Consider the following 16,562-nt stretch of genomic DNA (forward strand, 5'->3'; position numbering starts at 1 on the left):
AAACTTAAGAAATTGAGGGGAAAAGATTTCACCAAAATACATTAAAATCAGTAATGGGATTAGCAACTGATAACCTACTTTCTCCAATTTTGCTTCAAGAGGTCAATCCCCCGGCTGCCTTCCCTTTTCTATAAACTCCGCAAGTCATATTCTCGAGAGCACCAAAAGGAAGTGACAAGACTGCAGAGCAGCCGCAGCCATCCAGCCCTCAACTGGCAAACCTTTCATGACCTCACGCTCCTCTCCTGCTCCCTCCCGGCTCTCCAGCTCTAGTGTTTGCAGGGATATACTAGGCAATCAATAGAACTCTTGCTAATTTTGCTGGGAATTAATTATTTACCATCTCAATATCTAAACCATCTCTCAGTTTATTAAGCCATGAAATATTTCAGAAATAGGCCAGAGCTTATTATGTAGAAATAAATCTCACCCTTAAAAATTAATCTGAGAAGCCTAGAAAAATCTATAACACATTGTAAAGTGATAATACAAAAATAAAACCAAACAAAACAAAAAACCAGCAATTATTTGAAAGTACTGACTGATTTGGGTATAAAGAAAATATATCTTTTCTGAAATAAAACCTCTGAAGTTATATAATAATTGCAAAATCTATAGTTATAGATTTTTACTTTAAATTATCAATTTCAATTTCAGTGAGAGCACCAACAGCCATAAATATTTTTAAACTACTTTATACAAAAATGTGATTAAATACATAAGAATAAAAGACTGTTATAGAGATCCATTGTAAATATGATGTAATTGTGGATTTGTTAAAAATTGGCATTAAGAAAAAAGTCAAGTTGAAAATGCTAAGACGAAGAACTTTATATTGTGGGCCACTGAAACAGACACAAAAAAATCACTTATGGACCAGATTTTTAAAAACATTAAATTGCTGATTTAATGAAAAATTTCAACTCTTTTATAATTCATAAAAAAGCACATACACAAAAAATAATCTGGCAGTACATTTTACTATGATGTGAAAAATGTGACCATCAGACATGTAGACTGACAGATGAAAAGAGAAAAGTATGACACAACAGTAAAGAGTGAGAGACTGACTCAAGCTCCCAGATAAACAAAAGAAAAATAGTTCCCAACCTTCCTTCCCTCCTCCACCACATATACACATAGACAAACAGAAATAAATAGAGAAAACTGGAGGAAGACTCCTATCTTCTGACCATTAAAAATGTTTTGTGCTGTATATATATGTTTGCAGCCATGGACACAAAAGGGAAATTATCTTTTGATGAGGGTCATAAATTCAACCAGTCAGCCAGGGATTCCCCAGGCCTGTTCTGTATACGTGTATATTTCTTCTAGTAGACTCATAGTACTTTGATTCATTTACACTATATTAACTTAACTTTTAATTAACAGTAAAAAATATAAAGCTGAATGCAGTAGTACAAGCCTGTAATTCCAGGTACCTGAAAGGCTGAGGAAGGAGGATCATTTGAGCCCAGGAGTTTAAGAGCAACCCGGGCAACAAAGCAAGACCCCATCTCATTTGAAAAGGAAAAAAGAAGTAGAAGATAGTGATGACAAGAATATAAGTCATATGACATTTAAGGAATATAAGTAGTTCTGACAGGGGAGCTTAAATAAATGTATAAACAACAAAAGCTACCCACAAATACAATGACTTCTTAACTAGATGGATACCTTAAAAAGCTAGAGAATTACCATCAGACACTGGCATCAGTTCTAAAGGTAGTATCTTCCAAATACAATACAAAACTACCAGAGATTATAGATACTAGTTATACATAATATTTACTTATATATTACATAATTATATACTTATAGTTATATAATATGTATGTTTCCTATAAATACAACTAGTTAAATGACATTTATTTTAAAATTCAATGTGACTTTAAATGTTGTTCTTAAATGAAAATTACAAATTATATATAACTATATATTATATAGTAGTATTTAACTCTTATATAGAATACCTATTATATAGTAGTATGTATTCTATATAAGAGACTAGCAACAAATCATTATAATACATTGTCAAATAGGACTTCTACTGTTACATAATTAAATATAATCAAATGAGTAATTATTTGAAGTTCTATATAACCCACTACAATAATGGCAAAAACCAATCTTACCGTAGTGCAGAGTAGACACCCATAGACAAAAATGAATAATCAGGATCGTAGTACAAATACACAGATGACACACAGTTTGGGAGGATGTCAATCACCCCCACAGCAATGATCTTTCCATCAAGCCAGTACTGCTGGTGAAAGGAGCCATAGCCACAATCTGGCCCATTAGGGGGAGTCTCTGCCTAAGAAAAAGCAGAGGCATAAATGCAAACAGTTTGCCATTTTTTAAATATCAAAATAATCTTATAATTAATACATAATATACTTTCATTTTCCTCAGGTTAATAAGTCCTAAACTTTCCTCTGTTTCCTTCATCATCCCTAGCCACACCCTATATTAAGATGCAAAACTTTTTCATCATAGAAATACTGAGTAAATACAAAATTCAAAAAGAGAAATCAATTTGTTTTCTTCAATTTACTTAATACTTGACAGTAGGAAATACAGCATTTTACAGGGTAAGAAAATCACTATTAAACTACGTTCTTCCATTTCTCTACTACTCGGCCATAAAAAGGAACAAAATAATGGCGTTCGCAGCAACCTGGATAGAGTTGAGGACCATTATTCTAAGTGAAGTAACCCAGGAATGGACCACCAAACATTGTATGTTCTCACTTACAAGAGGGAGCTAACTTATGAGGACACAAAAACGTAAGAACGACACAATGGACTTTGGGGACTTAGAGGGAAGGGCCAGAGGGGGGTGAGGGACAAAAGACTACATATTGGGTACAGGGTACACTGCTAGGGTGATGGGTGCACCCAAGTCTCAGAAATCACCACTAAAGAACTTATCCAAACACCACCTGTTCCCCAGAAACCTACTGAAATAAAATAAATAAAATAAAAACATAAAAACTGTGTTCTTCTATTTCATACAAAAGTTAGGAAAGAAATGCATGAGAAAAATATGAGGAACATAAAAGAAAAGGGCGGGGTGAGATACTGCCAGTCAAGCCTGTTCTGTGAGTGCTCCAGCTCTGAGAAGGTACACAATTCCATTATATCTTCTAGGTGAGAGTTCTTGGGTAAGTAAAAGGGACTATGATACTTCTCCTTATTAGTCAAAGGAAAAAAAAAGTTATTCTTCATTATTATCTTAACCATAACTTCACAGGAAAAATCTAGAGATTTCAGAGTATAACCATCTTCCTGTAAATATAGCTAGTTAAATGGCATGTCTCATTTTAAAATTCAACATTTTAAATATAACTGGTCTTAAATGAAAACCATATAAAGAACAGTATCAAGTAGCATAAAACAGGCTTTCCTAGAGACCGAGTGGATGTTAGACATTACTAATTCAAGTGAACAAATACAATACTACTTGTGCATCATTTTCACACAGCTAAAATCAGAGAATGTATAGGAATAAAAGCTAGAAGAGAATAAAGAAAAGTGAGAACAGGTTGAATAATACCAAAACCAAGCAAAAAAATCAAGAAAATAAATCTACAAATCAATCTCCCATGAACACAGATGCAAAAATCCCCAACAAAATATTAGCAAATCAAATGCAACAATACATAGAAAGAATTATACCATGAACAAAAGAGAAACGGATTCCAGGTATGCAAGGCTGGCTTGACATTAGAAAAGCAGTTTTTTAAAAAGCAATTAATGAACAATTAATGTAATTCATCACATCAATAGGCCAAAAGAAGAAGTATCATATGATCATATCAATTGATGCAACAAACATTACTGGCAAAACCCAACACCTGTTCATGACTAATCACTCTTAATAAACTAGAAACAGAAGAAAATGTTTTCAATTGGTTAAATAATATATATCCCAAAACCCACAGCTAACAGCATACTTACTAGTAAGAAAGAAAAAGGTAAGGATATCCTCTCTCATTACTCCTAGTCAACATCATATTGGAAAGCTTAGCTTGTGCAATAAGAAAAGGAAATAAAAGGTGTATAGACCGGGAAGGAGGAAAAGCCTGTCTTTCTTTATAGATAACGCAACTAAGGTAGGTTAAAATAAACAAACAAAAATCAGTAACTATAAAAAACCGAAATAAGCAATTATAGCAAGATCCCAGAATACAAGGGTAATATACAAAAGGCAGTTGCTTTTCTATATACCAACAATGACTGGAATTTGAAATTAAGAATACAGTACCATTTACAATACAACAAAAAATGAACCGCTTAGTTATAAATCAAACAAAATATATACAGAAAACTACAAAACTCTGACAAAAGAAATCAAAGATCTAAAAAACCAGAAAAACATTATGTGTGCATGGATTAGAAGACAATATTGTCATGACCTCAGTTTTTCCTAAGTTGATATACACATTTAATGGAATCACAATCAAAATCTCAGCAAGCTATTTTGCAGCTATCAAAAAAAAGAACATAAGTATAATCTCAATAAGCACATTATTAAATAACCGATGCACTGTTAACCCTAAATATAAATCAGTCTTACTAATTGTACCAGCTTGAAATACTTGTTCAACCTGCAATTTACGTTCTCAGTTTCTGATTCTCACCATGTTTCTCATCCCCAGACCTCCCATCTGAAAACCTGTTTCAGTTACTTCATAGGTTTGTTCTCCTCTGAGTCCAGTCACAACCAATTTGTCCTATCACAGACATTACTCCCATCTCTCAATTCCGGTGGAAGCTGGGGTCTTCCCCAACTGCAGAGCACTTCCTGTAAGATATGGGCTGCCTCATAATTACTAAGGAAACAATAAGCTATATACCTATCTACTCCGCCTCCCATCACTTCACAGACGATCCAAGGAAGGCAGGTCAGAGCCCATTTTCCTAAAAGTATAACTGGTCGACTCAGCACTCTTGGTTAGTAACTATCTGCGCTTCTCAATTTCACTAGTAAGCCAATCAGTACAATTTTTTTCAACAGGTACATGGCAGCTGTGGAGAATGAGTTGAAGGTGAGCCTGAGATACTGATTCTCTTTGTGTTCCTTGCAGCTGGAGCAGCCAGAACCCCCAGATCACTCACACCTAGCTAAGAAATTCAGGAAAAAGAAAAAAAAAAAAAAAATCAGTGCCAACCCTCCAATACCATAAACTGATTTAACAAACATGTCTGATGTTCGCCTATGAACACGCACACCCATCTAGTCATCTTGCAGCTAGGAGTTTGCCCTTACTGAAGAAACAATACAAAGATTTATCTATAAGAGTGGTCAGGCAGTATTGTTCGTTATAGAGAAAAACTGGAAACTCACTACCAAATAATGAATTGGTGAATTACCTCCACCTATTCATACTGTTGCACTGAGTATTCCATGCAGCAATTAACAACATAAGCATTTCATTACATGTCCTAACACAGAGAGGCTCAAAAACACCAAGAATGAACCTGTTTTTACAAAAGAATCAACACTAAACAATACATACATACAAATTATTTAGCCCACCGGAGGGGTATCCTCCAGCTCTCTATACTCTCCTTTACCACCGCACCCCAACTAGGTCCCAAAGAGCTACGTCTTACAACAGTCCCTTAACATAGTTTTCCAGGAGGCTCAGTCATCCGTTCCTAGAGAAGTCTCCTTAACTCAATTACAATTCTCTACTTACTGCCTTGAGAATTCTACTTCGATATATGGGATTGCTGTATTTCCTCAAACCTTAGTCAAAAAGGTAATCATGTCTTGGTATCATGAAATAATTTTGACCTTGCGGACCCTCTGAAAGGGGCTCAGGCATTACCAGGCCACACTCTTGAGAATCACTGCTATCCATCTATTTTGGAAATACAGGTAGAAGAAGAGCCTGCCAACTGTAAGTGGCAAATAGAAAGTGATCAGGTTATAGAATTCAAGGTCAAAAGATCTGGATTTGAGCCCTAACTCCACTGTATACTTTTCTGGCTATTTGAACTAACTAAGACAGTAATTTAACTTCTTTTAAGAGTTTCAGTGTCTAGGTAAGGGTATGGTGGCTCACAGCTGTAATCTCAGCACTTTGGGAGGCTGAGGCAGGCAGATCGTTTGAGTCCAGGAGTTTGAGACCAGCCTGGCAACACGATGAAACCCTGTCTCTACTAAAAATACAAAATAGTAGCCGGGTGTAGTGGCACATGCCTGTACTCCCAGCTACTCTGGATGCTGAGGTGGGAGGATTGCTTAAGCCTAGGAGGCAGAGGATGCAGTGAGGCGAGATTGTGCCACTGCACTCCAGCCTGGGCAACAGAGCAAAACCCTGTTTCAGAAAATTAAAAAATAAAAAAAATAAAAGTTTCAATGCCTTTTTTTTTTTGAGAAGGAGTCTCGCTCTGTCGCGTGAGCCACCACGCCTAGCCTTAATGTCTGCATTGTTAAAACAAGAATCATACTACTGGTCAGTCTCAACTGTCATTAGCTGTGAGAAACAACAATATACAAATAAAAGCACTTTGCAGACTATAAAAAGTTTAGGTCCGTGTTTTTTTTTGTTTTTCTCGTTTTTTTTTTTTTTTTTTTTTTGAGACAGAGTCTCACTCTGTCGCCCAGGCTGGAGTGTAGTGGCATGATCTCAGCTCACTGCAAGCTCCACCTCCCGGGTTCACACCATTCTCCTGCCTCAGCCTCCCGAGTACCTGGGACTACAGCCGCCCACCACCACGCCCGGCTAATTTTTTGTAATTTTAGTAGAGACGGGTTTCACTGTGTTAGCCAGGATGGTCTCAATCTCCTGACCTCACGATCCGCCCACCTCGGTCTCCCAAAGTGCTGGGATTACAGGCGTGAGCCACCACGCCTGGCCAGGTCAGTTTTTATTTTTGGTTTTCAGGGGTCTGAATAGTACATCCTAAGATCGTGTCTACAAAATTACATCAGTAGCTAACTTAATAGCAAAGTTATTTAAACAGCAGTTATCTTTAATTTCCTCATACATAAATCTGTCATGTGATTAGCAATATTTAGTTTATCTTTACCAGTCTGCAGTTTTGCATATTTCAGATATGTGAAAAAATTAATGTAATTTTTCAGAAGTTCCTCAATTTCAAGGACTTAGCTGATAACAAGAAAAAAAATAATAAAGCTCACTTCTACCTATACAAAAGAAAAACCACCTTACATGTTGGGGAGAAAAGGAATGACTTCCGTGATTAATGACCTATATAGTATAATACCAAAGGCACTGTGTAGAAATAACATCAATATTAATAGGCTAATTCTGGCTTCCAGCCAAACTGCTCCCAAAATGGGTGCATATTTACTCTGATAAAGTATACCTGTCTCTTTACCCACCTGCTTCCGTGTACCTCAGTTATGCCCAAAATACTGTAAAGGCTCAAAAAAACAGGAGACTGGAGAGTCATACGCTAGGCATCAGGCCAGTATTTGAGGGGATTTACTAGGAAGTTCAAAGATAGGAAGACTGAAAGTCTTCAGGGACTTTAAGAGAGCAGAACCTGCCAGGCGCGGTGGCTCACATCTGTAATCCCAGCACTTTGGGAGGCCAAGGCAGGCGGATCACGAGGTCAGGAGATCGAGACCATCCTGACTAACACGGTGAAACCCCGTCTCTACTAAAAATACAAAAAATTAGCCAGGTGTGATGGCGGGCGCCTGTAGTCCCAGCTACTCAGGAGGCTGAGGCAGGAGAATGGCGTGAACCCGGAAGGCGGAGGTTGCAGGGAGCTAAGATTGCACTACTGCACTCCAGCCTGAGCGACACGGCGAGACTAGAAATACAAAGATGTGCTAAGCCACTGTGTCTTCAAAATCTAAGATTAAAAACACCAAAACTAAATTTTGAAATAACAGTCTACAGTTAAGAAATGAAAAAAATAATAAAATTAATTTGGAAAATGCAACTGGTAATGCTGCTAAAGTATCACATAGTTTTATATATGTGACTTAAAAATCATGTGCAACAGATTCCTAATTTTCTGGCTGACCATTAAACACTAGACAAGGGAAAATAAATTTAATATTATCAATAGAGCGATTATGAGTAATTTTTAAATTCCTTTCTCTGTTTTCTGAATTTTTAGATAAACATGCATTAATGTTATAATCAAAAGAGTTTTGTTTTTGTTTTTGTTTTTGTTTTTTTTTTTTTTTGAGACGGAGTCTGGCTCTGTCGCCCAGGCTGGAGTGCAGTGGCCGGATCTCAGCTCACTGCAAGCTCCGCCTCCCGAGTTTTAAAACACTAAATTGAAGAATTACTAGCTCAGGTCAGGCATCCCAAACCCAAAAATCCAAGATCCAAAATGCTCCATAATCAGAAACTTTTTGAGCACTGACATAATGTTCAAAGGAAATGCTCATTGGAGCATTTCAGAATTTAGATTTTCAGGCTTGGGATGCTCAACCAGTAAGTATAATGAAAATATTCCAAAATCTGAAAAAATCCAAAACCTGAAACACTTTGCTTCCAGGCATTTCAGATATGGAATACTTAATGTGTAATTATTAAACAGAACAGATAAGCAATACTCAACTTACTGTTAAAAAATAGGTGGTAGAAAGATTATCTGAAAAGAGTAATTATTGGGTGCCTTAGTCTATCCAGGCTGCTATAACAAGATACCTTACACTGGGCAGTTTATAAACAATAGAAATATATTGTGCACAGTTCTTGAGGCTGGGAAGTGCAAGTTCAAGGCACCAACAGATTCGACGTCTGTTGAGGGTTTGTTACTCATAAATGGTGCCTTGTCTCCTCACATGATGGTAGGGGAAGGTAGCTCCCTTCAACCACTTTTATAAGGGCACATAATCCCATTATTTAGGGCAGAGCACATACAACGTAATCCCTCTCCAAAAGGCCTCACCTCTTAGAATACTATGACACCGAGCATTAGGTTCTAACATATACATTTTGGGGGAATACTGACTATCAGACTATAGCACTGGGTATTCTTTCAGTGAAGCTCTAGGCTTGATTTTCTATTGACTGGGTTATTTTACAACTCTGCAGGTGCAGAGGTTAACTTGCAGATTTCTGTGGGGGGGGGCGCGGGTGGCAGGAACAAATAAGCCCAACGGTTATAGTCTACCACCATGAAAGACAATAACCAGTTGTTTTTAACTAATCTAGCAATCTCATCTCAATCTCTTGTTAAATCACATGCATATATCTTAGTATCTGTACATACTCTTAAATGCTCTTTGTACCAGTTTTAATGCCTTACTGGTTTTGCACTAATTGAGTCAATATGTGGCATGTGTTCATCCTCTCTATTTGCATGAAGGTCACAATTTTACCTTTCTAAAAATTATAGTCAGCAGTTCTGGAGGTCATCCACTGAGAAGCTCAAGTAGACTTGATGGAGCTAAGTAAATGAGAAACACACCTCACAGTCTGTTAAGCCTAACACATCTTTTCTTTGGCTCCCAAAGAGATGCCCATGCAGCCATAAAGCTCTAACTTTGATGTTTCTCCATGTATTTTTCTCCTTCTCCACTAAGTTTGTGCCTCTGTGTTTCTGGTTCACTCATGACCAATACATTATCCCCAATGATGGTAGTAATGAGAAAGGAAAAAAAAACGGTCAGGCAAACAGTTAGGATGCATCTTTGGTAAAAGTCCTTCTAACACAGAAACACCCTGAAAAATCAAGCTGCAGGCACAAATAGAGCCACCTGGGGAAAACTCAGGCTGCAGTTGCACAGGTAAGAAAGCAAGGCCCAATGTAGAAGCCTTTGTTCTTGATGTAATCCACGGGCTCCCAGGAAAAAGTGTCCTCCCTTTTTCAGGCACGTACATGGTGGGTTCCATGGGAACTTGCACGGGGTGGGGTGGACCTTACCCAAAACATACCCACAGTTGCACAACCAAGAGAAGCAGTACTTTGTGCTTGCCTAAAGACATGCCCCCAGCTGCCTAGATTAAGGGGAGTTACACAGACAGCTTCACAGGTAAGGGAAGTTACACAAACAGCTACAGAGATGAGGGGTGATTCTTATAAAAGCTTTCATATTCAACTGTAAAAATGGCAACCCTCTCCCAGGGCCCCTCTCTGCTGTGGACAGCTTTTTTCTTTCGCTTATTAAACTTTCACTCCAATCTCACTCTGTGTCCATACTCCTTAATTTTCTTGGTCATGAGACAAAGAACTCCAGTTACTACCTCAGATGACAAGACTTAAATGTGGTGCACTGGCAAGACTGCAACAGTAATAGGTGGATTTCATTTATGGTCTCTGTTGGATGGATGACAGAAACCTATTCTCTGTTGGATGACAGATGACGGAGAATCTGGTTTGTTAGTCCTTTTGTCTGTCTATTTGTATATTTGTGAGTTAATTAATTAAGGAGAACAGCTCCTGTGAGATCTGAAACGATTAGTTTCTGTGTTTACTTGTGATCTATGGCTAAAGTTGTAGAACTGAAGCGAAAAGCCTTCTACATGTTTGTGCATCTATAATTTGAAAAGGCCATTATTTCTCATTGTGTGTGAAGTATTTTCCTACCTCCAGAGGGTATTAATAAATTACATGTTACAGTTCTTAAACAGAAGAGCACTGTAAAATTGATTTACAGAGATAAGAAAGCATGTATACAAATTATTCTCCAAATTCACATAAACTAAAGAAACTCTTAACAGAAACTGCTAGCTCAGAAACATTTTTAAGAATCCAAGTATAGGTCAGGCGTAGTAGCTCACACCCATAATCCCAGCACTTTGAGAGGCTGACGTAGGCAGATCACCTAAGGTTGGGAGTTCGAGACCAGCCTGGCCAATATGGTGAAACCCTGGTCTCTACTGAAAATACAAAAATTAGCCAGCCGTGGTGGTGGACACCTATAATACCAGCTACTTGGGAGGCTGAGGCAGGAGAATCGCTTGAACCCAGGAGGCGGAGACTGCAGTGAGCTGAGATCACACCACTGCACTCCAACCTGGGCAACATGAGTAAAACTACATCTCAAATAAAAAAAAAAAAAAAAGATTCCAAGTATATATAACTAAGGTAAATCTTTGGATAAATAAAGCTAGCTTAAAATGTTTGGTCTGAGGGGAAAAACAGTTATCTCTTTTCTCAGAATTATTAGTATTTATAATACATGAGTGGATTTTAAAAATAATACAGGCATACCTGGCCAGGCGCAGTGGCTTATGCCTGTAATCCCAGCACTTTGGGAGGCCAAGGGAAGCAGATTACTTGAGGGCAAGAGTTGGAGAACAGCCTGGCCAACATGAAGAAACCCCATCTCTACTAAAAATACAAAAATTAGCCGGGTGTGGTGGTGGGTGCCTGTAATACCAGCTACTCAGGAGGCTGAGGCAGGAGAATCGCTTTTACCCAGGAGGAGGAGGCTGCAGTGAGCCGAGATCACACTACAGCACTCCAGCCTGGGTGACAGAGCCAGACTCTGTCTCAAAAAGATAATAGTAATAATACAGACATACGTTGCAGGTACTATGGGTTTTGTTCCAGACCACTGCAATAAAGTAAATATCACAATAAGGCAAATCACATAAATTTTTTGGTTTTCCAATGAATACTGTTTACACTATGCTGTAGTCTATTATGTGTGCAATAGCACATCTAAATATAATATATATATGTTGATTTAAAAATATTTCAGTGCCAAAAAATGGTGTTGGAAAAATGACACCAACAGACTTGTTCAACATAGGATTGCCACAAACCTTCTATTTGTAAAAAACGGCGTATCTGAGAAATGCAATGAAGCGTAACAAAATGAAGGATGTCTATATAGGGGTTGGTTTCTAAAGAGAATAGTTCAACTGAACTTCCAAAACTACTCATTGGTTTACTAATCAAAAAAGCTAACATCATACCTCTGTAATGCTGAAGATTTTGAAAAATGTAAGTTTGTGTTCAACTAAATAATTATAATTCTGATAAACATTGTTTAAACATTTTTTATTTATAGTAAAATATCCATAAAATTTTTCTGAACTGCTTTTTTTATTTTCATTGTTTACTTCACTTTGGGGTTTTTAAAATTTCAACTTTTATTTTAGATTCAGAGAGTACAGAGGCAGGTTTGTTACATGGGTATATTGTATGACACTAAGGCTTGGGATACAAATGGTCCCAACACCCAGGTAGTAAGCATAGTACCCAACAGTTAGTTTTTCAACCCTTGCCCACTTCCCTTCTTTTTATCACTGCCTCCAGCGTCTACTGTTCCCATCTTTAAGTCCATGTGTACCCAAGGTTTAGTTCCCACTTAAAAGCAAGAACATGTGGATTTCTGATTCTGTGTTGGTATGCTTAGGATAATGGTCTCTGGCTGCATCCATGTTGCTGCAAGGGACATCATTTTGTTCTTTGTTACGGCTGCATAGTATTCCATGGTGTATATGTACTATACTTTCTTTATCCACTCCACCTTTGATGGGCTAGTTCAGCCACTGTGGAAAGCAGTGTAGAGATTTCTCAAAGAACTAAAACTAGTATTTGACCCAGCAATCCCATTATTGGGCATATACCCAAAGGAAAATAAATCGCTCTGCCAAAAAGACACAGGCACTCATACATTCATCATAGCTCTATTCACAACGGCAAAGAAACAGAATCAACCTAGGTACCCATTTAACAATTTGTAAGTGTACAGTTCAGTATCATCAAGTACATTCACATTATCATGTAACTATCCACGCAATCCATCATTTTTTTGATCATCCCAGACAGAAACTATGTACCCATCAAATACTTAACTCTCCATTCTCTCCTCTCCGCAGCCCCTGGCAAATATCATTCCACTTTCTATCTCTAGCCACGTGACTACTCTATGTACCTCATGTAAGTAGATCATATAATATTTGTCCTTTTGTTACTGGCTTATTGCACTTAGCATAATGTTGTCAAGGTTCATCCAGCATGTGTGATTGAGAATTTCCCTCCTTTTTTAAGGCTGAATAATATTCCATCATCTCTATATACCATTTTGCTTATCCATTCATCCACTGATGAATACTTGGGTTGCTTCTTCCTTTGGCTACTGTGGATGATGCTGCTCTGAACACTGCTATATTATTCAAGTCCCTATTTTTGTGTATGTGTATATATACACAAGTGGAATTGCTGGATGATGTGGTAATTCTACTTTTAATGTTTTGAGGAATTGTTATATATTTTTCCACTGCAGCTGTACCATTTCATGTTCCCACCAGCAATGCACAAGAGCTCCAATTTCTCTACAACCATGCCAACACTTACCATTTTCCATTTTTTTGATGATAGTCCACCTAATAGGTATGAAGTAATATCTCATTTTGGTTTTGCTTTGTGTTTCCCCTCGTGATGCTGAACAAATGACAAACATTTTTATATATTTTGGTTTGGGTTGGCTTACCATAATTTTGAAGATCCTTAGGTAATTTTAAAATGTAAATTAATGTAGATCAACAACTTAAATAATCTTTGGATACCTGAATAGTTTCTAAGTAGGAACAAACACTAAAATAATGACCATAATTAGAAGTTTACCTACTTTTCCTTTATATACTACAGAATAGCTACATCTTTGGGGTCTGTCAGTAAACATGCTCATCGTTGTCACTTTAAAATGTACATAAGAAGGTATAAAAGGGATATGTAAGGGCCTGGTGTGGTGGCTCACGCCTGTAATCCCAGCACTTTGGGAGGCCAAGGCGGGCAGATCACCTGAGTTCGGGAGTTCGAGACCAGTCTGACCAACATGGAGAAACCCCATCTCTACTAAAAATACAAAATTAGTCAGGCGTGGTGGTGCATGCCTGTAATCCCAGCTACTCGGGAGGCTGAGGCTGGAGAATAGCTTGAACCTGGGAGGTGGGGGATGCAGTGAGCTGAGATCGCGCCATTGCACTTCTCCAGCCTGGGCAACAAGAGCAAAACTCCGTCTCCAAAAAAACAGAAAGAAAAAAAGGGTATGTAAGAAAGTTCTGAAATTTGTGACATTTACAAACTTTCTCAGTCTGTTATAATGCTCATATAAAACAGTTACTTCTCAATGAGCTACCTCCCAGTTCTCCCTATGAAAGAAAACTATTATTTTCTTAAGAGATGTAATTAATATGGATGGTTCAGGCCATATTAAGGGCAAAAATAAGAGACATACATTTGTGGAAGCAGAGTAATGGTGTAAGACTTGATTTTTAGGCCAGGCGTGGTGGCTCATGCCTGTAATCACAACACTATGGGAGGCCAAGGTGGGTGGATCACTTGAGGTCGGGAGTTCAAGACCAACCTGGCCCACATGGTGAAACTCTGTTTCTACTAAAAACACAAAAATTAGCAGGGCATGGTGGCAGGTGCCTGTAATCCCAGCCTAATTCGGAAGGCTGAGGCAGGAGAATCGCATGAACCCGGGAGGCGGAGGTTGCAGTGAGCAAGATTGTGCCACTGCACTACAGCCTGGGTGGGCGACAGAGTGAGACTCCATCTCAAAAAATAAAAAATAATTTTTTTAAAAAAGACTTGCTTTTTAAGGAAAATGTGAGTAGGATTATTCCAAAGTGGCAGCTTATTACAGAACAAAACAGCATAGTGGAGACAAAACTTGAGAAAGTATAGTAGGTTGGGGAAGTAAATTTTATTGGCTTTGGTCATAATATCTAAAAATAAGAAAACAGTATAATACGTGTTGACATGTTGGCTAAGTTCACTTAGTTTTGAGGGACCTCTTTATCTGGAATACTCTTACTCTGTAAGTGAGAAAAGGAAGGGTCAGGGTGACTAAGGGGCTTGCCCAAGGCCACAAAGCCAATTTAGGGGAACGCTAGGAAAGACCAAAGCCTGAAATTCCCACCTCTCAGTTCAGTGTCTGTCTTGCTGGACACTGCTTCTGCAGTCCACCATGCCAACACACAAATGGGCTCTAGTCAACATAAGAGGTAAGAGATTTTAGCCACTAAACCAAAGAATGAACAAAGAAATGTATTTCTCAATGACGTCGTTCTTTGAATTTAAATGTCTCCCTGAAAGCAGAAAGGTTTACCCCGACATTCACAACTTAATACTAGAAGCAATGAAATAAAAATTTTAAAGAAACTTTGCCAAGTTTATGTAATTGAGAATGGAAGTACAGTAAATATTTTTAATAAGTTGGACAGAAATAAGAAATTTACTTCTGCATTTTTACTGCAGAACAAATAGATAAATATCAGGATGTTGTTATTTATTTTCTTTACTTTGACATTTCCTTTTATTTTAAATTCTAATTCTCCAACAAAAAGACTTGTAGTGAGGCACTGTCAAAAGGGCTAAGTAACAGAATCCCAAACTTCTTAATTCTACAAGTCAATGTTTATTAAGCACTCTAGTAAGCACCTGAGAACCCAGAGTAACCGTCCTTATGTGAGCCCTTACTTAACGTCAGTTCAATTTGAGACTCCTGCTTTTACAATATTTCTTATGAGGGAAAAATACATCCCAGAGTGACAACCCCGACTGAGAACTCAATGACTGCCAACATCAAACAAGACTGACGTCCCCATGGAAACTAATCCACCCCAGGATTTACTATTCAAACATTTTCTGAAGCATTCATGCACATCTAATGGGCAATGAAAATTGTCAAGGCAGATGACCCTAACGTTCAACACAACTGAAAGGTGCTTGCAGCAACACCACTACTTGCTAAAGGAAGACTGACCCAGCCAAAAGATGTCTTGAATGCCTTGGATTTTAAGATGCCTATACTAATCCAAGCCCCAAGCAGGAAAATCTTCAGCCAGGAAACTCTTGGCATTTTTTTATTTAATGTTTAGTTTTCTATTCTAAGTGTACTTCCTTTTATTCTCAGAATCAACTTTGGTACATTTATCATATGGGATTGGTTTCTAGGAAAAGACTTCCAGTTGATATCATGAGATATATGGCTGCGACTTACACTGACTCAATTATAAGGTCACATCCAAAAACTAACTGAAGTACCGTAAGCCCTCATGACTAGAGTAACAACAATGTACTCCTATTTTCTGTTTTTGCCCAATGGATCAAGCCACAGCCTAGCTTTCCACTTCTGATTCAATTCAGTACCAAGAGAAGAGTGCCAATTATTCTCTGAAGATGTCTAGTCCCCCAAGTAGTTACCTCTTTGTTCCCTGGGCCTGGCTCTTTAAACACAGCTGAGCCTCCCAGGCCTTAGACCAGAAAGCAGGTAAAAGCTTCCCCCAATTCACCAGCTCAGCCCTCTTCCTAGCCTTATCTCCACTACTCTTGAATTTGGGCCAGCTCTCTGGATATTTTATTTTCGGTGTTCTCCTCATTCAGTAAAATTAACTCCCTTCCTCAGCTTAACAACTCAACCTTTCACCCAACTCGTCCCTTTATTGCTGCCTCTGCAAGCTACGTACAGGACCCAGTTTTGAGTAACAGCCATTCCTTCTGAATTCCAGCCATTGGAGAGACCTTGATATCTACAGCTACTCCAAGCAATGATACTTCATACACTGACAGACTCAAGAGATGGTTAGGTTCCCATGGTTCTTTCTTTTCTTTCTTTGGAGTGCAGTGGTGTGATCAAGGCTTGAACT

The 16,562-nt window shown here is 38.1% G+C and overlaps 1 protein-coding gene across 10 annotated transcripts in view; it reads right to left on the reverse strand.

Moving 5' to 3' along the window:
* The window catches only part of ATE1 (arginyltransferase 1), a 184,738-nt gene that overhangs the window by 100,944 nt on the left and 67,232 nt on the right, over window positions 1-16,562 (reverse strand). For all 10 annotated transcript variants that reach the window (XM_073019407.1, XM_038009629.2, XM_038009627.2 and 7 more), the window contains one exon: window positions 2,136-2,317. In XM_073019407.1, coding sequence (XP_072875508.1) covers window positions 2,136-2,317 — 182 coding nt within the window. The remainder of the gene's footprint in view (window positions 1-2,135; window positions 2,318-16,562) is intronic.

This window comes from Chlorocebus sabaeus, chromosome 9 (assembly GCF_047675955.1).
Source record: "Chlorocebus sabaeus isolate Y175 chromosome 9, mChlSab1.0.hap1, whole genome shotgun sequence".
In the NCBI taxonomy this organism is placed as follows: domain Eukaryota; kingdom Metazoa; phylum Chordata; class Mammalia; order Primates; family Cercopithecidae; genus Chlorocebus; species Chlorocebus sabaeus.